The sequence below is a fragment of the Eleutherodactylus coqui genome, chromosome 10 (assembly GCF_035609145.1).
Source record: "Eleutherodactylus coqui strain aEleCoq1 chromosome 10, aEleCoq1.hap1, whole genome shotgun sequence".
Taxonomy (NCBI): domain Eukaryota; kingdom Metazoa; phylum Chordata; class Amphibia; order Anura; family Eleutherodactylidae; genus Eleutherodactylus; species Eleutherodactylus coqui.
The window spans coordinates 136,431,178-136,453,317 of NC_089846.1; the positions used below are offsets into that span (position 1 = coordinate 136,431,178).

At 47.8% G+C, this 22,140-nt stretch overlaps 1 protein-coding gene across 3 annotated transcripts in view; it reads left to right on the forward strand.

The window, feature by feature from the left end:
* LOC136580951 (SLAIN motif-containing protein-like) overlaps positions 1–17,682 on the forward strand; it is a 28,351-nt gene extending 10,669 nt beyond the window's left edge. For 2 of the 3 annotated variants that reach the window (XM_066581894.1, XM_066581893.1), the window contains exons 2-9: positions 3,747–4,358; positions 6,550–6,689; positions 8,980–9,129; positions 11,541–11,681; positions 12,347–12,664; positions 13,807–13,944; positions 14,358–14,655; positions 16,417–17,682. In XM_066581894.1, the coding sequence (XP_066437991.1) occupies positions 3,760–4,358; positions 6,550–6,689; positions 8,980–9,129; positions 11,541–11,681; positions 12,347–12,664; positions 13,807–13,944; positions 14,358–14,655; positions 16,417–16,483 (1,851 nt within the window). In that variant the 5' untranslated portion in view covers positions 3,747–3,759 and the 3' untranslated portion in view covers positions 16,484–17,682. The remainder of the gene's footprint in view (positions 1–3,746; positions 4,359–6,549; positions 6,690–8,979; positions 9,130–11,540; positions 11,682–12,346; positions 12,665–13,806; positions 13,945–14,357; positions 14,656–16,416) is intronic. The other variant, XM_066581895.1, reaches the window with a different exon arrangement.
* The last annotated feature ends 4,458 nt before the right edge of the window (positions 17,683–22,140 follow it).

The window sequence follows — 22,140 nt, forward strand, 5'->3', positions numbered from 1 at the left end:
CCAGATTATGGCTCCCAAAGGAGGTTGGCTGGGCCCCTGGTTATATAATGTATACTCTCTACAAGGTGTGCAGGAGATACATGCCATAGACTTGTGTTTATAGCCCCATGGTGTGAACCTTACTGGGATCACAGCTTCAAATACTGTCAGATGAACCATTGTCTGTTTAGGGAGATAAGCTGTAGTTAGACATGTCTTCTCTGACTTATCTCCCGGGGAGCAAAAAAATGCAGTATTGAATTTTCACGTCCCCAACATTTATTGATGGGAAGTTGAGCCGCCGCCATCATGCACGTGAGAGCCGCCTGGCCCTCCATTATCACTGGGGGCTTGTAAAGTGGTTCTCCGCATTGGTCCGATCTCCTTTTGCTAGTATGGTCTCCCAAATCTAGACTGGTTGCCTCGCTGCTTGGGATCAACTGTAGTGTGTAGGGCAGCATACATTTAGTGTCTGCAGCGCCCCCACAGGGATAATATGAAGCATTGCATGGTGTGGTTAGAACAGTACAGGTTGCTCATGATGTGGTGGGCCGCTCTGTAGTAAAGGGGGTTTACCTGTCTTATAAGGTCATGGGAAATCGGCAGAGGTCCAGCCTTCAGGATGATGGGGCCACAGAGCTGGTTTAGTGCTGCGTCCCCTTCTAAGTTTTCCCAGTACAGCAGCACTAGTGGCTGAGCAGGGAACTGCACCCATTCACTTCCATGAGGCCATGTTACCATTTTCCTTCACAGCGGGTGATCAGGACACTTCTGTGGAGGGGATGTAGGACTAGGCGAGATGTGTAACTCCATCCACCCAGAGGTTGGACCTCACCGATCATAATGCAGTATGCAGTCGCTTTACAAGATGGGGAAAAGCCGCTTAGAGGTGGTCCCACCAAGGATGGTGAGTAACCCACTGACTGCTGGGGCTACACGGGTCACCAAGAAGGTATGGAGGTCGGAAAGGGTATTGCTTCTCCTTAAGGAGACCCCCTAGGAGGGGTGTGAGGAGACTTACAAGGCCACCCATGCTCCTCTGGGAAATATGCAAATAGGCAGATGGATCTGTCTGTATGTTCTGGTTTGACTTACAATTCCCGGTCATTGTTAGAAGGCTGGTTTAAAAAGTTTGACACTGGACTTGCAGGAATGCTGCCTTCCATTAGGTGGCGCTGCAGAGGTACTGTTGCATCTTCCCATGTATGGAGTGATAGTCATGCATGCACACCGCCGCTCCGTTCATCTCACTGGAGATGCCCAAATGTTTTACATGGGTTCATATGAAGATTTAATCTTTATTGAGGCGGGTCTGTCGCCCTAATAGGTCACCGTGGCATCCGTGGCCGCCCGCTCCACTGCAGTGACAGCAGCCATGACAGTGCTGTACTCGGCCGTACTGTCAGCGCTGACAGGCTGCTCTTCCTTCTCTTCTCCTCCTCTGTTCCCCGGGGAAGCTGTATTTCTGTCTATGGAAAGTGTTGGAGGAAGCGGGCGTTGCTGGCCGTGTGCCTGTTCCTGCCAGCAGGGGGCTCTGCATCTACTTTTACTTTTCCCATGTGATTGCTTATATTGTGCCGGAGGCGGTCAGTTTCCTGCTTGCTGAAGGCGTCTCTGTGCACGCCCGGCCTCGGCAAACAATGGGAAACAGCCAGCAGGTAGACAGGAGGCAGGATGGACTGGGATCCGCTTATGGCGTGTAGGAATTGTTTATTACGCAGGCTCTGGTAGCTCGCAGGCAATCGATTATATTGCTGCATGCAGTTCCACTCGCATTAACGGGTCAGAATTGCGTAATCCGCGAGCGCAGTATAGAACGCCGTATGTCCTATTTTGCCACGTATATATATAGGAGATGCAGCCCATTGTTCTGTTGTATACGGGCTGTGGTTATATGTGTCATCGCTAAGCGACGGCGTGGGAAATATAAACAGATGTACCGCCTGCGCGAGTACGCGGTCGTACGCAGGGTCACAGCAGTAAACGGCTGCAGGAGCCCTGCAGCGCTGTACACGTACGGCGTGAGCCCGGCCTTATGGTTTACATGAGGCGTCTGCCGGCTGAAGGACTGCGCGGACGTCACCGCTAAGTAGTTAGCGCTCAGGCAGGGCGTTTAAACAAGCGGATCACCGCTGACTTCTCGCTCAGCACTTCGTTCTGTGTGAATTTAGCATCCTGTGTAATTGACCCTTATGGGATAGGAGGTTTACAGACTGAGAAGAACCTAAACCGCTGATCAGCGCCTCCCCTGGGCCCGGGCTTGTGTGTACGGAGCTTCCTTTGTGGTGGAAGTAAACTGCTCCATACACTGTGCAGTGGCCCTGGCTGGTATTGCATGCTGAGTCCCATTTATTTCACCTGGTACCATTGAATATGTATGGCCGACTTGAATGACCGTGACAGCGGATATGGCCTAAAATGTGTGGCGGCTGCTGCAAAATGACCCATGGTTTGGTGACCGTTCAGTGGCAGTCCAGCCATCCATCTAATTCTTTCTAATGGGTATGGTCGGCTTAAGGCCTGGAAAACAGATGTAGTGTTGAGGTCCGTTCTTTCTGAGTATCACTGGGGGATCCAGCAGTTGGCCCCCTCCAACCAAGAGGTGACGGCCTGCCCTGGTGATGCGGCATAACCACCATGTAACCGTTGGTTTTCTCTTATTGGCACATGCCGCCTATCTTGGCGATCAGTTGTTTGCATAAGGCGGTTTTCAGCTGCTGTTCTGTCACTTCTGGGATGGGTTATGGAGATAGCGGAGTTGCCAGTACTTGGTCATTTCCGGCAGCCCTACTGACATGAATGCGGTGGTGGTCCGTTCACTGATATTACTGCAGTGTGCGCCCCTGTTATCATATTGGTGGTGAGACCCCCACCCATCAGACTGGTCACCTCTCCATAGTATAGGTGAAATACGCCGTCATGCGCAGTACAATATCGCTTCCATTTGGGGTGATAGGCCGGCGTACGGGCAGCTGCTTGACTCAGTTTTACACGTAGGGTCATGTGAGCCCGGCCTGAATCGGCCTGTGCGAAGATAATCTAAACGGGCACCAATCTTGTAGATCTGTGCTCGTCGTCTGGTCAGATCAAACCAGGCTAATTCCCCCTTAGCACCGTTCAGGATGGGCCTTCAGTAGTTGATCAGCGGCGATCCCCGCTCAGACTCTCCATCGATCTTCTGCTTGCCGAGCTGCTGTGTATATCGGAGCGGCCCGGGCTATGCGGGCACATGGAATTGAATGGGAGCTGTGCCTGCAGTACCAGCCTGGGCCACTGCAGTGTTGACAGCACTATCCACAGACAGCAGACCAAGTGAACATGTGATCAGTGGGGATCCTGAGCGTCGTGAAAAGTCCCAGAAACCCCTTTTAAGGAACCTGGTAAAAACCTACTGTAATTTTTCATTGGAGGGTCTTTCACCAATTGATACTCTGTGAGCTCACGCTCATTAGGCCGCATCTCCAAATGGGTTCCTCCACCTGCCCAGCAACCAGAGATGACCACAGTGGAACGTCAGGCTTGTGTTTTTTTGTAGCTAATGTAGTGCTTTTCTATAGGCCCAGCAGTGGGCAGGGATTCTCTAGGGTTAGAGCATTTAAACATAAGGTTAGCTAATGTGTTCTGTTTGTTGCCTTTGTGAAAGGCGTTTCTGGAGATACAGTAGGGATCGCAGCTGCCTCTCCCATCTGGCTGATAACATACAACAATACCTTTTCTTGCACCGCTGGTGTGTTCTGGTTGACTCACGATGCCTTGTCTTTTTGCAGGGCTCCTTTGACAATGGTGGTCCCTGAAAGCTCCCCTGGCATCCAGCATGACTGCATGAGAGTGGCAAACGACAGCATCATGGACCGAGAAACCGAAGCGGACACGAGTTCTGGCCTGAGAGAAGTCCGTAAGTTGCACGAATTGGTCAAAAGGCTTGAGATTCAGAACCAGCAGTTACGGGTAAAGAAGAGCCTGCAGGGCACAAGTAATGATGCCAGCGCGGACACCCACCTCGCCGCCCTACACTCCTCAGGAGTCATGAACAGCATGAACATTAAGCCGGACATGGGGGACCTGGAGATCATCCCGGACCTCCGGAGTAAACTGGAGCAGATCCACTCTGAGAAGGAGAACATCCCCCGTCGGCGGGGGGAATCACAAGGGCCGTACGAGAAGCTGTGCTCCGACTCCAACAGGGACGAGAATCACTGTGACACGGACGACAGCTCCTTCTTCAGCCTCGGCGACTGTGCAAGAACAGGGGAGGATGTGGGCAAGATCTCTGAAAGAAGCTCCAGCGGAGATCTACTGGATTTCTTGGATGAAACGGCACTGGATGAAGTGGAGGTCCTGGAGTTGAGCTCCTGCAGTGAGGAGGATGAGGACTGCTGGTAGGTTCGCCGCAGGCATTCACAGCCTTGTGAATTAAAGGGGTATTCTGGGACCAAGATATTGATGACCCATCTGGGGATCGGTTGTCAATATCTGATCGGTTTGAGGTAATTAATATCTTGGTCCCAGAAAACCCTCTTTATGTCTGCGTTCAGACGTGTGGATTTTGGCGCAGATCTGCAGAAGATTTCACCCCACCCCTTCAATTTGAATTCAATTGAGTGATATCTGCTGCAGATCTGCAGTAAATCTGCTGTGTGTGAACGCACCATAACACTGTGGGAGACGCTCTTGGGTTATATGAGGTAGCGCAGGATCACCAGGCACACTTGGCACAGAGGACAGACTAACATTGTAGCGGCCACAGACTGCAGTAAGCGGTAATGCAGAAGCAATTTACTGCTGTGAAATATTTAAGCCGTGTTCTCCTGCGTCGGCGCCGAGAGATAAACATCGCTTGACCTAGTTTAGGGGTTTTTCAATTTACAAGTATTCTGTAGTCGTCCTTAAAGGGGTTTCCTGCTGAATACACTTCTACCCGGCCCACAGGATAGAGGATTGGTGTCTGCTTCATTAATGAGGCATTCTGGGTCTGCAGCTCTCCTTACGGCTGAGGAACTCTGCGATCAGGAGAACGGAAGGCCCAGAACGCCTCAGAAGAATGGCGCGGCACTTACAGGACAACCTCCCCATTCACCGCTGTGAGATGGAGGGAGATGGCAGAGTATCAACCCCTCTCACCCCCATAGAAGTGAATGGAGCCGTGATCACATTTGCGAAGCACCACTTAATTCACACGGGGCATCTGGGATCTCTGGAGGACCCAGCGGTTGGATCCCCAGTGATCAGACCTTTATCTCCTAACTTGTGGTTAGAAATATCTTTAGTGGGAAAACTTCTTTGACAAACAGATTACCTTTTATATTTCCCTTTTCTTGCTTGGATATAGGTTAATAGTCTTGATCCGTTTATTAAAGGGTTGTTTGAGATGAGATTTAAACAAAAAACTTTAGCTTTCTTTTATAAACAGCGCCACTCCTGTCCACAGGTTGTATGTGGTATTGCAGCTCTGACTCGTTCACTTAAATAGAATTAGCGTTAATACTATATATGAAGAGGTGTGATGTCTGTGGGAGGACAAAAAGCGGCCATGTTTTTTCTAATGTTATACAACCGATTCAAAGCGGTTGTGCAGGATCAGAAATGGCTGCTTTCTCCCAAACCTGGTGCCACACTTGTCCGCTACTTGTATTGGGTGTTGGAGCCGAGCTGCAATACCATCACAACCTGTTTCTCTAACTGTGCACAATCTCTTCAGATATTTGGCTATAAGTTCAGTGACCGCTGCGCATTTCACCCTAAACCTGAATGGCAGCTTGTCATGTAATGTTAGAAGTTTTGAGCAGTGGGGTCTGGGTGCTGAGAGTCCCACCGACTTCTAAAATCAATGACCGAAGCAGTCGTCGGAGCGCTGTGCCCGTTGGGTTGTTTGTCACTGCTCAGAGCCATGTTCGGGCTCCATTGAAGGTCTATGGAGTCTGTACCCCACTTGTGATGACGGCTATTTGGGCACAGCGCTCAGATGAGTTCTAGCAGTTGGTGAGGGTCTCGGCACCTGAACCTTCACTGATCAAAACTTCTGCGGTCACAATGACATGACAGAAGAGTTTACAAAAAGTTTAGTTATACTTTATATTCCACACAGCTTTTTCTAGTCTGGATTGGTTCTCAGGAAAGCTGGATGACCAGCGATATGGCCACCATTAGAGCTCCACAGGGGTCGTCACCAGCTTTACCGGATCCCCAAATGGCTAATCTCCTAATGTATGGAACCATATTAATACATTAGCAGGTTTGTCATCTGGGTAACAGTTCTTATTGATGATGGCACCTTTATTGTCTGTCGCCCGTCTTTCTCGAAGTAACAGATGTGAAGAATTAGCACCTTGATAGAAGAGTGACGATGGCGGCTATCCTAGAGCATAAGTCTGCGGACTTGATGAAAGTCGATGACATTGCTAAAAATGGGGTCATGTGGGAGAGCGTCTTGTAGACGTGGTTCCCAATGGATGTATACGGGTCTGGTGATATAAATGACCTGAGTACGTCTTCCCCGTGAAGCCCAGCGTCCAGGATCATCTCTTTACATAATCTGCTATGAACTCACTACCTTTTTTCCTTTTTTTTAAGGCTTTATGTGTCACCAAAGAAGTTGGCATGCGCAGAGCAGAAACCTGATTCCCCCTTAAAATGGTGCAGACAAGTGTTGGATCATCACAGTCCAGAAACCGAAGCCGCCTGCCGAACATTAATGGGAAAGCTCGATCAAGGTTTGTGAAGTCATGTTTATTTCCTCAACCCAATGTCGACATGCAAACCGTTTAGGATTTGGGAAACCCTTAAAGGCTGAGACCCCCTCAGAGAATGGGGGTCCTGTGTCCGCATCCTCTTCATTGTGGGCTTGTTCAGTGAGAAGACTGATTACAGCGCTGGTCACACAAGCGCGCTGATTGATGCGCCCCTCATTTTCATTGGTACTGATGAGATAGCTGAGCAACAAGTTCTCGGATATTTCAATCAGCCCCATTGAAAGGAATGGAGCAGCGGCCAAGCATGCTCGGTGAGTGCTCCATTCATTCTGATGTCCCTGCGGGAGGAGAAGCTACCCCTACAGTGACAGGCAGAGGATGATATGGGACCCCCGTTGGCATCGGTGGGGATCTCACCGCAGAGAACCCCACCGATCAGCTGTCCCCTACCCTGTGGACTGATAAGTTGTGGTCTTGGTACAACCCCTCTAAGTTTGCACAGTTGAGTTTACACTTTGTACAGTCTCTCACAAAGACAACAAAGGTGATCCTCATGGCACATAATGTAACCCTGACAGAAGGATTGTTCAATCAGTGCCTGAAAACGTGGAGCTTTTCAGTCTAACCTACTCATTCAGCCAAACCGGCTGCTGTTTCTATGGAAGAAGGAACAGCCAGCAGCCGGACCGTGTAGTTCCTGTCCTGCAGCAGCGGTCACCATGTCTCTGGGAGATGATAAACTTGTGTGCAGAAGGCAATCTAGTAGCAGCGATAACTCATGGTCACCGAGGAAGGAGAAATCGAATCCTTTTGAAGAGGCATGTAATGCGACATGCTTTGATGCACGGAGACCAGCATGTAGGGTCTCACTGCATTAATATACATCCGTAGTCGGTTAGAGAAGTGATGCGGCCATCTTTGTTTCTCCAGGCCTAGTGATTTAACTTTGGCTTAGGCTCAATGGAAGAGATGCACCCCGTTGTGGCAAACGGAAGCTGCCTCACCTGGTTGGGGACCCCCCTCCTCCCCATTCTTTATATAGCTGTGGGACTATATCTGATATCTGTGCTGGGAGCCACGGCGGAGGATCGCTACTTCCCTGAAGTGATGCGAGGTGGTTTTAACACAAGCGCCTTGCATCCGCGGGAACATCGTACCTTCCGGAGCGCGCTATTGGGCCGTGAAACTCAGCCCAGTATGGCGCTCACCCATGTGAGATTAGCCTTAGTTGCAGAGATCCTGTAAGACCTTTTTTTGAATCAATTCTTCTATTAAAGGGCTACTCAGTCTTTTTTTTTTTACCCCATTCATGATGTAGCCATTCTGGCCAGTTTTTTGTGAGTTAGTGTTACCTGGGTTAGTTCCTTTCTATCTCCTCAGATGTGGTGAAATAACAAATCAAGCAGTACTTACCCGCCTGTCCCAGGGATCGAGCTCCCAGCCCCATTGTTTTCTCAGTCTGACAGCTGAAGTCAGGTGACTGCTGCCGGCCAATCAGAAGCTGCAGCGTCCCCTTTCGTAACTGTGGGCAATGTGGCACCCAGGATGTGAGCGCTGCTGCCAGGAGAATGGCTGGTAACGCTGCGGCCTCCAACTGGCAGTCAACAGACACGGAGAACATTGGAGCTGTAGCGCTGGATTGCTGGGGCTGAGGACAGGTGAATATTTGATTTGTTTTACCCCATCTACACAAGGTATAATAACCGGACCACCGCTTAAAATTACATTTAAAGGTGGTTAATTTTGGATGCGTTCTTCTGAGATCCGGGTGATCGTGGCGGGTACTGCGCTCTGCCAGCAGCATCAGGTGTGGCCCGGATCCCCCCGATTACCTACTAGTTAGGTGTACTAAAGGTTTGCAAGCTGCTGACCTGCATGTTGCAAGATTTTACTTGGTATAATCTGAATAAAACGATTTGTGAGCGAAGTATGTAGAATCGGACAATGCCATCTCACTAGGGATTGATTTCTCTTGAGGTCTATGAAAAATTCTCTTGCCAGACCACTAAGACTATTAGTTTGGCCCCTGGGGTGGTCTGCCCGACTCCGGAGCCCAGCACATAGCCTCCAGCTCCGCCGTCATACTCTTTATTAGCTCTGACTTTCTGTACAGGGTCACTTCATACACTGAACTACAATTATGCAAACCTTCTCTCTTTACAGTATTGTGAGACACAATAAGGTAAGCATTGTTCCCATTCCGATCCCTTGCATCATAAATGTTCCCGGCGCCTCTTATCTCTGATGGAGTTTGCATCTCTCCTTTCCTTATCTTGACTAATACTGTTATGCTTTCAAATTGTCATTGTAGCAAGTAGATGGAAAAGCCTGTACTGCAGCCCGCTGGCATCGCCAAGTGCATATAACGCCAACAATGAGTCCAGCTGTTGTAGCAATACACTAAATTCACCGGGGTGCCTCAAATCCACTAACAAACCACTACTAACCTGTGGCAGCTCAGGTACGGCATGTTAATGGCATGTTTCCTAACCTACATGACCTTGTTTTTGGTGTGCACAATTGACTGTTGGAATGTTTTTGTATTGGTTGTCTATTAAAGGGAACCTGTCCCCTCCCTACCATAAACTAAGCTACGGTGCTGTTAGAGGAGGCGACGGGGACCTATAGGAGATCGTGTGCCGTCTGACAGTCAGATTTCCATGCGATGTTTGATGGCAGACAGCGCTGGATCCAGGGAGCGGGTAAGTTTAAAAGAAAAGTCTCCCGCTCCCTGCCGCCTTCGCTGACGGCATCATAACTTTGTTTATAGTGCTGCAGGGAGGTGACAGGTTCCCTTTAAATATTATACAGTACAATGTACAAATCAGAAGATGGGAAGACAAAGCTTAAAGGGATTAAATAAACAGCAAATGAAGAAATAAATGATCCCAGTAAACCCGGCATGTGAACGCCGAGGCCTGGGATTGGCTGTAAAGGTCCCACAATGGTGCAGCAGTGCTTGCATCATGTGAACGGAGACCAGCAGGGGATCATCAGAGCATCAACGCTGGACCAGCAGGAGAGTAAGGAGGGGAGTACAGTCCTAAATTGCATTTGCGGCTACTTATAATGCAATATATAATGGAAAAAGCTCAAAGTATTTCAAATTTTATGACTTTTCTTAAATTAATAGTACAAGTGAAGAGAGAAAAAATGCAGTGTCATTAGAGAGAAGTCATTCTCTAGTTATCTCCCCCCCCAGTCTCCCCTGTCTTTACAGAGAGCACCACTTCTAGCTTCACTGAGAGATCAGATTACAGCTGCCCATAGAAGTCTGTAGAGGATGACTAGGCAGCTGCACTACTCAGTATAGCCGTATAAAGTTCTCTGTGATGCTTTTGAGGGCGTGCGACAGTCGTGGGAGCAGGATCTCCTCAGTGTGCCGAGTAGGAGTAATTATGGCAGCTAGCCTCCTGCAGTACCTCATTGGTTTTAACAGCCAATTACAGATGCCAATGTGTAATCGTGCCTCTTAGGACTGATATGGTGTCCCTGTGGGTAGTTCAATCTATACATGTACACATACACAGTAAAATACAGTGGAGTCACATTAACTAATATCCAGAGTAACCGCCGTGTGCCGCACAGATAGCAGCTAGGTGGGATGGACTGACTCCATGAGGTGTTGGCAGTGACTCTCAATGCATCCCATTGTGTGTGGGAGGATCCTTAAAGCAAATACTACAACCTAGGTGGTCCCCCAGATGCTCAATTGGGTTCAAGTCTGGGGAATCAGGGGGCCAGGGAAGTGTAGGAAGCCTTGGTCATGCTCTCCCATCCACTGTCGGACATCTGTAGCCCTGTGACATGTCACATTGTCTTGCTGGAAGATCCCATCTGCCCCAAGGAAGACAAACGGCGTGTATGGGCGGAGGTGATCTGCAAGGATGGATTCATAACCAAATCTGGTCAGAGCGCCTTCCACATGGATGAGCGGCCTGGAGAATGCCACGAAAACTCCCCCAGACCAGAATGCTGCCACCAGCCTGTTCTTCCCACAATGGTTGCAGGGTGATTGTTCTCTGATGTTTCTCATCGGACACGTCAACCTCCATCCATTCAATGAAGCCAAAAACGTGACTCCTCAGAAAAGGCAACCCTTTGCCAATCAGCGGGGGTCCAATTCCAATACTGCCGTGCAAATTCAAGCCTTTTTTTCCTCCAATGTGCCTTTAGCTAGCATAGGTGCCGTGACCGTCTGCTGCGGAGACCCCTACGTAACGGGGTTCCCTGAACTGTTTTAGACACACGGTTCATTTTTATGGTTAGTTGCTTCTGTAGTGCATCAGTCGGCCCTCACGGACCTTTGTAGCCGATGTTCACCTCACATTGGCCCGTGGGGCTCCGCAGTTTCCACATTGGCTATTCCAAGTGATGTAGTTTGTCTCGTGATACACACGGAGCGTTCACAAAATGCTGCCGCCACCCTTCACCCAGAAGCCAATAATCATCCCTTTTAACAACAAATTGGCCATTTCACCCGTGATGTATGATCAGACAACCCATCGCACCCCTTATATACCCACCGAGCCAGCCCACGGCATGCTACTTCCCTCATGGGCTACAAGCTGCTGACATTGAAAGTAGAAGGTGCTCATAATAATGTGACGTGTTGAAAAAAAAAAAAAAAAAAATGCAGGAAGTGATGAATGATTAAAGCAGCGGTGGTCATGATTATCTGACTGGAGCCCCATCTAGTGTAAGGTCACATGCTGACCTCTGTAATACGGTGCCGGATGCCGGGAGCCTCTTCAGGTCTGGCCATCTTCGGTGATTCCATGTAAGATCTCCCCAGATCTCCATCTTTGGCGCTGTATTCTGTGTTGTCCATATTTGGTTCCGACTATCTTACCGGTTTTCTGTCTCTTGCAGGTTACATGAGCATCCATTCCGCCCTCAGCTCTCAGTCCTCTGTGGACAGTGAATTAAGCACATCCGACGACTCCATATCTATGGGATACAAGCTCCAGGACTTGACTGATGTTCAGGTTATGGCCAGACTTCAGGAGGAAAGTAAGCTCCATAGCCGTTGTATTCTACAGTCGGTGGCGTTGAGGCTACCGTGTCACTAATGAAGGTCTTCCTGATCTCATTAGTGTTGGGCCAAGGCAGAGATCTATTGTTTCCTCTCTTAAGGCTGGATTTCCACACTGCGGTCACTTCCTGACCACCCGTGACAGGATTTATGGGTGGGCTGAGTTTCAAGCTCATGCTGTAACTGTAGTGTGGAAGTCTAACCTTCAAGGGGATGTATCAAGATTTGAGGCTATCCCCCCACAGGATAGTAAATAACTTTGGGGGTCCAGTTGCTGGCAGCACTGGAGATTAGAGTACGACCCCCTCAGCAATATCTGGCACTGGTGTGACCTTTGCTCCATTCATGCAGAGACTGCTGGGACCCCTGTTCTTGGGATCAATGAGGGACCCAATGATCAGACCAATCGTGGTTGTTCTTTATCCTGTGGATGAACTTTAGATCTTGATACAACTCCTTTAGCATAAAGTATGAGAGAAATCAGACGTCTTCCTGTAGCAGCTGTTGTGTTTCATACTTTGGAGCATGGACTTACCCTTAGAGAATAAAGCTCTTGTATTCCATGTCCCCTGCAGCCGCCGCTCTCCACCCCCATTATAATAGCTTTATAGAATCCCAGTGACTAAACGTGACCCTCTTGCAGGTCTCCGGCAGGACTATGCTTCCAGCTCTGCCTCTGTTTCCCGGCGCAGCTCTAGTGCCTCCCTCAACTCACTCAGAAGAGGAACCTTCAGCGACCAGGAGTTTGACACGTACAGCCTGGAGGACGACGACGACTGCGACTGCTCCCTGTCCTATCGTAGCGCTCACCGCTATTCGCCATCTCCTCTCAGTTCACCACGTTGCCAGTCACCTTCCGCTGCAGGTGAAAGCAGCAGGTCGGCAATTTCCCGCATTCGACCACCTCGCAGATCTATGCAGAATCAAGTGCAAGACCGGATGAAATACCCGGGTTATGAAGGTAACCCTGCAGGCCTCGTCAGCCCGTGGATCTGACTGTGAAAATCATTGCTTTATACCCCCTAAGATGTGCACATTGTTCCCTCGGACAGGAACATAAGGTTGAGGTGCAGCTTGGTTTTCAGTCACCCGGGGCAAAGATTTAGTTTGGGGTCCGTTCCCCCCGCCCCACGATATGGTCAAAAAAAAAAAAAAATGCAAAGCCTCAGAGTAAAGTTATCACATTGTTTTTACTGCACCATGAATGCTGCAAATGCAAAACCCTTGAAAGATGACAATTACATTGTTTTATCCATTACACTCCACTGAAAATAATGTAACTTTTCAGTAGATTACATTAATTGGTAGCATTAAAATATACAATCCGTCTCCCAAAAAAGCCCCCATACGGCTGACGATGGAACAGTTACATCAGCCTCCTCCTGGACCATAGAAATGAATGGAGCAGCAGTGGAGCGTGTATACTGCCGCTCTATTCACAGGGGATCACTGGAGATCCTGCCTGTGGGATCACTAATGATCACACTTATCCCCTCTCAATGGGGGATGAACAATTTTAATGGGAAAATCCCCTTTAAGGTGTTTTGTAAGAAATCTTAAAGGGATTATTTCACCAAACTCGTTTTCTCTTGGACATATAGGATAGGTGACAAATGTAGTATTGCTGTGGGAACACTAAGAATCTGGAATGTTGCAACCAGAATCCCCCTCGTGTATTAACCCCTTAGTGACGGCCCCATAGTGGTTTTTACATTCTGCAGCTGCTGGACGTGTATGGAGGGAGATCGCAGGACTATCTCCCTCCATACATCTCTGGTGTCAGCGGTTCCTTACATGTATCATCACAGCCACTGTAGAGAAGCTTTCTAAACAAAGGAAACAGGTCTGTTTGCTGCTTTGATCCATTGTTAACACACCCTGATCATATGTTGGTGGACACACAATGCTGGCTTCATTTACCAGTGCGATGATAAACAAAGCTGAGCCTTTGCAGTAGACAATCTGCAGCTACTGTGATAATAGCAGCTAATGGTATATGCATGGACTTGTGTGATGGCGGATCTACCTTGGCTCTCTTGTTTGGCTTGAAGTCCGATAACTGATAATAATAATAATAATAAATGTAATATTTTTTTCTTCTAGATGACCTGAGACACAGCATGCCCAACCTTGCAAAAACAAGTTTACGTTCCTTGGAAGCAGTGAGAAGCAGCCGCAGTTTGGAGTCTGATCTCCAGGGGCCAAGTGGCCAACTAACCAGGCTCCAGCAGCCTACAGGCAGTATGTACTGTGCATGCGTATATAGTATTGTAACATAAGATGGAAGGCCAAAAAAGATCATGTCCATCCCTCCCCCTAGAAGGCTAGAAGACAACAATGAGGTAGAAGCCAATTAACCCCATTTAAGGGGAAATAATTCCTTCCCGACTTCAATCTGGCAATCGGAATAAACTTGTAAGTAGGACCAGATAATGTGACCTCCCGAACTTCTGCATAGAGAAGTAACTTAGAATCGGGGGGCTGAAAACTTTTTTTTTTTCCTTGCGACTCTCAGTCTATGTAATGACCGTTTTCACTCCTAGTAATGCAGCGGCTGTAGTGATTCATCAGGAATAGATTCTATGATTATCGGTTCTCTTCCTGCTCTCCTCCCATCAGGACCTTGTAGTTATGTTGGTCTTTCTCTGTTGCAGATGTTCCACAGAGTAAGGTGCGGTATGGGTCCGGCTCCAGCCATCCAGCGGGGGTCCGTCAGCCGGTCAAGGCAGGTTTAAGCACAAGCTCCCTCGTGAGCTCCAGGCAGCCAATCAAATCATCTGGTTATAATGGTTCCAGTGGTCTCCGTAAGATGTCCGCACCGGGTTTGGCTTCAGTGCTTCCTGGGGCTTCAAGAACCAGTAATCTTCCATCTATCAAACACTCAGGTGTAAAATCTCAGTCGTTTTCAGGAAACGCTGCTGCTAAAAGTAAGATGGCGCAGTCTTCCAAGAGGTGAGGTTATTATTAAACCCTTTAATAAGGCATAAGACCACGCCGCTTACATGAGCAACACAAACCGTTCACATCTTACTGTTTTGTATCTGTGATTGAACATATTAGCATAAATGAATGAAGCTTCTATATCTAGGTACAGCAATGTCTAGTCAGGTGTGACAGCTGATCGTGCGGGCCTGGAGGGCAGACCACAACCGCTTATACCTTGATGGTCCATCATTGCTGGCTTAATAAAATGGTATAAGGCCTGTTGAGATCTTGCTGCTGCCCAGGGGACCTATTGGGGTTTCCATTTAATATCCTGGAAGCAGTACCTTGAGACGGGACCTGAATGGAACCTATCTTGGCTATCGTTGCAAGCTGCTGAATTAGAGGTTTCCTCCATGTCCAACGGTTTGTGCCATAAGGAATAGTGCAGCCCATCACACTATTCTTTTCGGCACAAAATCCCAGAAATGAAGGAAAACCCACTGGTCTCACTTTCAGCAGTTTAAAGTAATGGCCAAGATATACTGTAGGGTTCCGTTCATGTCCCATCCAAGGGTACTGTTTCGGGGATTTTAAACCCTGATTGGACGCCTGGACTGAAGCAATAACTATGCCTGAACAGAGCCCAAGAATGTGGTCCCCAATGTGCATATTCTCCAATCTGTTGATTTCTCACTATTGCAAAACTACAACTCCCTGGGCTGTCGGGGTATGGCTGAAGTTCTAGTTTCCAAGTGCTGGAGAGCCACAGATCAGGAAATGCTGGTACTGAACATACACATCAATCAAACTTTGACGAAGTGCCGTAAATATATGATGCTTTGGTTCTGGATTTTAAACCCATGTCATTGTAAATCTACAGTCTAGCCAGTGCAGGTTGGCAGCCAAATACAGAGGAGAAGACAGAAGTGGTTTATAATCGGAGTGCCATGTAGTGAATAGATGTAGTGGCGGTGCAACTTCCTCTATTGGACCCTGCAATCACATTGCAAGGTGCCACCCAGCATGGCAAATCTGCTGTGCCTTGCAAACTCGGATCAGCTCTGCCAGTGACTAATGTGATTACCCTGTAACTGTGACTTATGTACGCCCGAGTTAGTGGAAACCTGGAAGATATTCGCAAGGCCAAGTATGCTAAAAAAAAAACCAAAACCCAGGACTATATGATGCAGGGGGGAAATATACATTAGAAATATCTATACAAAAAAGATACAAATGTATGAAACAATCCATACCAACCCAAAATATCACATAGCGGAGTCTAACAGTGTCGCCTAACTCCAGTCCTCAGCGCCCCCAACAGGTCATGTTTGCAGGATTTCCTCAGTGTTGCACAGGTGATATAATTATTGTTGGTGCCTCAGTCATTGCCACAGGTGGGGGGACTGTAGGATATCCTGAAACCATGACCTGTTGGGTGCCATCAGACTGCAGTTGGGGAATTGCTGCTCTATAAGGCATATATCACAACGGGGGAACCATTCCTGTTTAATTTGGTGTTAATGTGCTAATTTTAAAAGTAAAAAAAAAACTACAAATCAAACTTTTTGTACACATTACCCCTAATTAAACAAAACGATGCAGTGAAAAAAGGGATTAAAAGCCGCCTTATGTCACAAACAGGCAGCCCAAGAAAAAAAGGCCCTAAAACCAGCAGATACGTAAAATTGCTAAAGTGTCGTTTGGGGCTGATTACGGGGTTTATATCGGCTGCGCATTAAGCATGACTCCCATCATTAATGAAAACCTGAATCTTCTCTCTTGATGCAGATCCCTTAATTCCTCAAGGACAAATCCTCCGGGCGACGACGACGCGTGGAAAGATGGATGCTATTAACTCACCCCAAAGATGAGGCTTTTGTTTCCTGTCCTGACAAGTCCAGCGGGCTGGACTTAATATATGTAAGGGGGGTAAAAAACCAAAACAGGAGCCCCTTATGCCGGATCTGGAGACCTATTTGGCGTCTTCACTCTAGTTTACGTTTCAGGCTTTCAGACGATGAATTAAAGAGCCTCCTGTTTGTTGTAGCGGATGACTTTCACCGTAGTAACACTGAGCCGTCGGCTGTAGGAGGATGGAGGCGCTAGAGCGGCCATTGGACATTTTTGCACTATTGATGTTGGTTCCGTCTATACATGTTTGAGGCAGATGTTTGGATATCGCACCTCGCAACACTCGCCGCACACGTCTCTCCAGGAGGCGTCCTACACCAGTAGTCTCCAGGTCAGGGCATGCTGGGAGTTGTAGTTTTGCAGCAGCTGAAGAGCCCCAGGTTGGAGACCATTGGTATACCAGGTTGCCCTGACTAGATTGACTCTGAGTATTCGATGACGTGGGGTTGAACATGGCATCCACCTTCAGTCTGTGCCAGTCACATGGGTCTGGACCAACATCTATCAATATCAATTATTTTTCTTTCTTTTGGGTTGGGAACTGCTGAAAGTCCTATTAAGGCTTGTGGTGCGACTGATATCAGTGGGGATGAGATGTATTGATGTCTGTAGGATGCAGCGGTCCGTCCCCTGGGAATCTGTGACTTCCCCTGAGACGCCACCATTTATTTTCCTGCTTGTTAATGGATTGTTTCTTCCTAACTTTGGCCCCACCTACAAAATGGCAACCGTCAACATGGAGTAACCCTTTGGTGTCTGGAGATCGCGTCCGGAACAGATGTAATGTAGTTGGTCTTAATGTTTTATAATGTTTTCTGCTGTTTTTGCCCATTCAGAAGACTCAAAACATTTTTGTATTTTTTTTTTCTACGTCGAAGCAGAGACAGTTTTCCATCTGCGGGTTTTTAAAGTCGTGGACTAAAAAGGTTTAATGTGTGAATATATGTATATACATAGATCTATTCCAATACGAAGCATTCCCTCGCCACCAGGACTGGCTCATAGCGGCAATCACATGACAGCGGTGCACAATATTTGTGTGGTTCTATTCAGTGGGTTTAGTTGTGTAGAAGAGACTCGTTTTGTGGAATGTCACCTTTTTTGATTTCCTGCTTGACAACCTCAGTAAATGGAGAAATTGTACGTTGTGTTGTCATTACCGCTCTTCTGTACTCGAGGACCTCCACCATCTACTGATGTGGCAGCAGGGATTGGGCATCGGACCGTTCTGGAGCCGCTGTGATCCGCGCATCTTAAGAACACTTTACAAGGGTGTATTTCATAGACAATGACACCATTCGTACGGACGTGTTTTCACACAATTGGTCAGAGGGAGGCGGTGGGAGAGAATTACAGCATGGTCTATTGATATCCGTATCGGGGATGAAAATGGGGCGCAAGGATGAGTATGTGTGATGTAGACTGTCTGAAGGGGGCCTTATGCTCTATAATGAATCCTTAAGGTGAATGTCCACTCGAAAAACATTTTGGATTAAAAAAAAAAAAAAAAGTTCTGCATATTAACCCCTTAGGCCTCCTTCCCACGGACGGATTTCCGCTGCATAATACGCGGCGAAAATCCACCGCGTTGCCCGCAGCTATTAGGTTCTATTGAACCTAATAGCTCAATGCTCACGGTGTGGAATTCCGCACCGTGAAATCTCCCGTCCTCACCCGTGGCATGCTCTATTTGCCGTGGGTGTACGCGCGGCCGGCTTCCATTGCAGTCAATGGAAGCCGTCCGCTCATGCTATCTTCCGCTGTGTTACAGCGGAAGATAGAGTGAAATCACCTCTCCGCCCCCACGTCGTATGACGCGGCCGGCCGCGTCGTGTGATGCTGTGGGCGTGTCTTGTGACGTGGCCAGCAGATCAGGCGGGACCCAGAGCGCCGGATCCGCTGGTAAGTATGGGGTCTCTGGGGGGCGCCGTGACGGGCTTCGCCGCGGAATATACCGTGGCAGAGTCCGTCACGGCCGTGTGCAGCTGGCCTTAAGGACTGCCCAAACTTTTTTTTTTTAAAGGCACTGCAGCAGAACTCTTGCACGTGTCTCTCACGCCAGGCCGAGTGGGTCCTTGGGGGTTGTATAACAGCCTAGCACTTGCTCAAACAGTGGAAAAATCCAATGTCTGCTGTTTAGTCCTTTACATGCCACAATGGTTTTGTGGTCCCGATGGGTTGCTATGGAACCCAGAGGCTTACATTTAGCTTCTGGGTCTGCCAGCCTTGGTGGCCTATGGCTGAGCCTCCTAGGCGTTCTAATACATCCCTAAAGTGATGTGTAGGAGACTATAATATCATTATCTCTTTATCACTTTTTAAAGTAGAAAAATGTCAAAACCCCAAACTTTTCCTCCTTTTTTTTTTTTTTTAAAACAAAAAAACCCCTATATTGTGACCCCTGATCCCTGGAAGCCGAGGCCTGTACTTACACTATGGCAGGGCCGGAGAGCGGTCCGGGGTGTAGCGTCCAAATGATTAAAACTGCATTCATTATCAATGAACTCTCAGCAGGACTCGTTACCGCTGCAGAGGGGGCGCCATGACGGCACTATTTTCAGGGCTGCAATTAGGAAAAACAAGCGGTCTGCCCTGAGGCCACCTTCACATCCAAACCCACAGCCAAACCTCTCCTAAAGGGTGCAAATTTGGCTGGCTTTTCAATTGTGGATCTGCTGTGATATTTAACCCTTGCACTACACATCATACAGACAACTTCCACACCCTGTGAAGGAGAGTTTTGGAATCTTCATATGGCATGTACCGTAACTGCCTTGAAAATGCTGCAGCTTTATGATGCGTGTAAAGACCTCTTACCGGCCCCATGGCCTTAAGGGCAAGAAGAGAAAAATTAGGAGTAGTTGACGTGGTCTTAAAAAGTTACAAAAATGAGTCAAGGAGTTGTAGAAGTCTAAAACACAACTGGCTTTCTTCTAGCTGCTGCATCACCTGCGCGCAAACATAAGCAGGAGCCCGCTGCTGCTACAGCTCATGGAACCGGAGAAGCACAAAGAAGCTCTGCAGCAGCTCCAGTGCTGCTCGGCTATGAGCTCCACGTCACACAGTCCCTGGGACAGATTACACACTCCTAAGAATGATTGTCTTAGAGATGACTTGTATTGTCACAGTGGGGTGGTTGCAGTTTCTGGTTGATTATGGTTTATTGTATAACTAAAGATGGCCGCGTGAACAGGCAGATACAGAACATCAACACTTGGCTAACGTCCGTGTAAGGATGGCCTAATGCCATTCCACCATTAATTCCAAAGCAAGGAAGGCAAGAGAACAAGCCTAAAACCAGTGTACAGAACACAACTAAATGCATACACTATAGGGCTTGGCGGGATATGACCGGCACAGGGAAGTCATTTACAGACAACCGCATACAAATGTCACGTTTGGAATCTACTTTTGCCAACAAATAGTTGATTTGATGTTGCCTGCCCTGTACTATGGACTGGTGGGTGGTACGAGATGAGAAAAATCTCAGAAACAGCGCCTCTCTCAAGCATAGGCTATGTATGGTATTGCAGCTCAGTCCTTTACCTTGCATGGGGTAGAGCTGCACCCCTACCCATGGCCGACAGTAACTTACTTTGCAGTCTCATAGTCCATTTAATCTTTAGTTAAATGACTGTAAGAGTAAGTACCCGCTGGGTCATACAGGCTGTTGGCCAAGGGCCGGGGCCCTGGATGGGACAGTATAGATCGTGCTAGATTTTCTATAGGACTATAGCGGCTACACAGGAGCCTTCGTAGAACAGCCGTAAGGAAGATACAGCCAGGACACCTTCACGGAAGATGTGGCAGGCATGGAAGTGGTTAAAAACTTACAACTCCTTTATTGTGCCAAGCATCCTCCAACCAATGAAGAGGATGGGAACTAAGTTTAGTGGGTGGAGCTACAGTAATTCAAGCAGCCCCAGCAGACACTAGGTTTTACATCTCTGCCGTTAGGCAATGTCGCCATCTGCTGGCTAAAGCCAGTATTGCAGCAGATATACTGTAGGAATAGCATGGGGCTGTCTGCTGCCATCAGAGCTGCACAAGCTTCAGTGAGAATGCCAGAAGCCATCGGACAGTAGATTGGAAGGGGTTAGGAGTTTATTCAATATTGGAAAAGGGATTTTCAATCTCTGACCAAAAATCCAGCAGGTTTGTATTTTATGCAACTCTTGTGTCAAGGTCCAATCATATTGTCTATTTAACCCTTAAGGCTACAGGACATTCATTTATGTTCTGGAGTTTGAGTTTGTACGGTGGGTGATCGAGGGTCGATTCTTTCAACAGCTGACATCGGAGCTGTAAACCCTTTAAGTGCCGCAGTCAATTCTGACAGCGCCATTTAAATGCTCTGATCGATGTTTCTGGGGGCAGTGCAGGACCCCCACAATGAGATTGCCATCACGACTCCCAAGCAGGACTTTCTGAAAGTCCCCAGGGCTACCTTTGCAGATTGCCTGTGGCATGGTTTAATAGATTATACCACAATCTGCCTGGCAGTGTAGTGCTGTGGCATTACGTCATCCTGTAGGAGTAAGCAGCATCGCATCCTTGTCCACCATGGGGGAAATACACTAAAAATTAGTTTAGAAAAACAAAGCTTTGTTCATTAGGAAAGTTTTTTTTTTTTTTTCAAACCCTTTTGCCATAATTATAATAAAAGAATCTAAATAATAAAACCAAAAAACATATTTTGGTATTTTATGGCTGAGCTTGTAAAAGTGTGATCCATCAAAGTAACATTATTTGTCCCTCACAGCGAACGGAGTCAGGCCTTAGTCAGACGGGCGTTTTTTCGCGCGATTTGCGCATATATAGAACCAATGGTTCGCTATGGTATCGGTCACATGTCCGCTTTTTATGCAGATATGCAAAAAATTATAGGACATGACGATTCGCAGATCGCGCCTATCTGCGTTCGGCGTTTTATGTGCGCACCAAAATAATTTACTGCAGCTAGCTGCATTTTTTTCGCCGGCCAGTCTAAGTTTCATGCGCATTTTGATGCGCACGGCGATTTTTCTCCGGTCAGACGGGCGTTTTGCTGCGACGATTAACGCGGCTATGTGCAGATTTTTCGCCTCCGGTCACGCGATTTGCGCATGCGACGCGCAAATCGCGCAAAAAACCGCCTGTCTGACTAAGGCCTCAGGGGGAAAAGATGCCAGAATCGTGCTTTTTTGGTCTTTGCTTTTGGCCTCCAAGAAAAAAATGTAACAAAAAGTCCTATGTCCTGCAAACAATGACCCCTCCAACACCTGTCGACAGAAAAACTTTAGAAAGTTTTGGCTGTTAGAAGATGGCGGCAGAAAACTATAAAAATAAATTTAATATTTTTTTTTTTTTTCCAAAGTCGTACAGCAAAAAAAAAACAACAAAAAACTATAACCCAAACTAACGTCACAGCCGCGTTCACTTGCAAACAAGCAATTTGTTTTCCATGGTTACGAGGAAGTAGCGATCCTCTGCCGCGGTGAAGGGTGGCGGAGTTTCTCCTATTGTTTTCAATGAGGATACCTTGCATCGCCCCGCGGGCCCCTCACACATGCTGAAATACTGCTGCCGGCCCCATAGTGAACAATGGGTGATGTCCAAAGA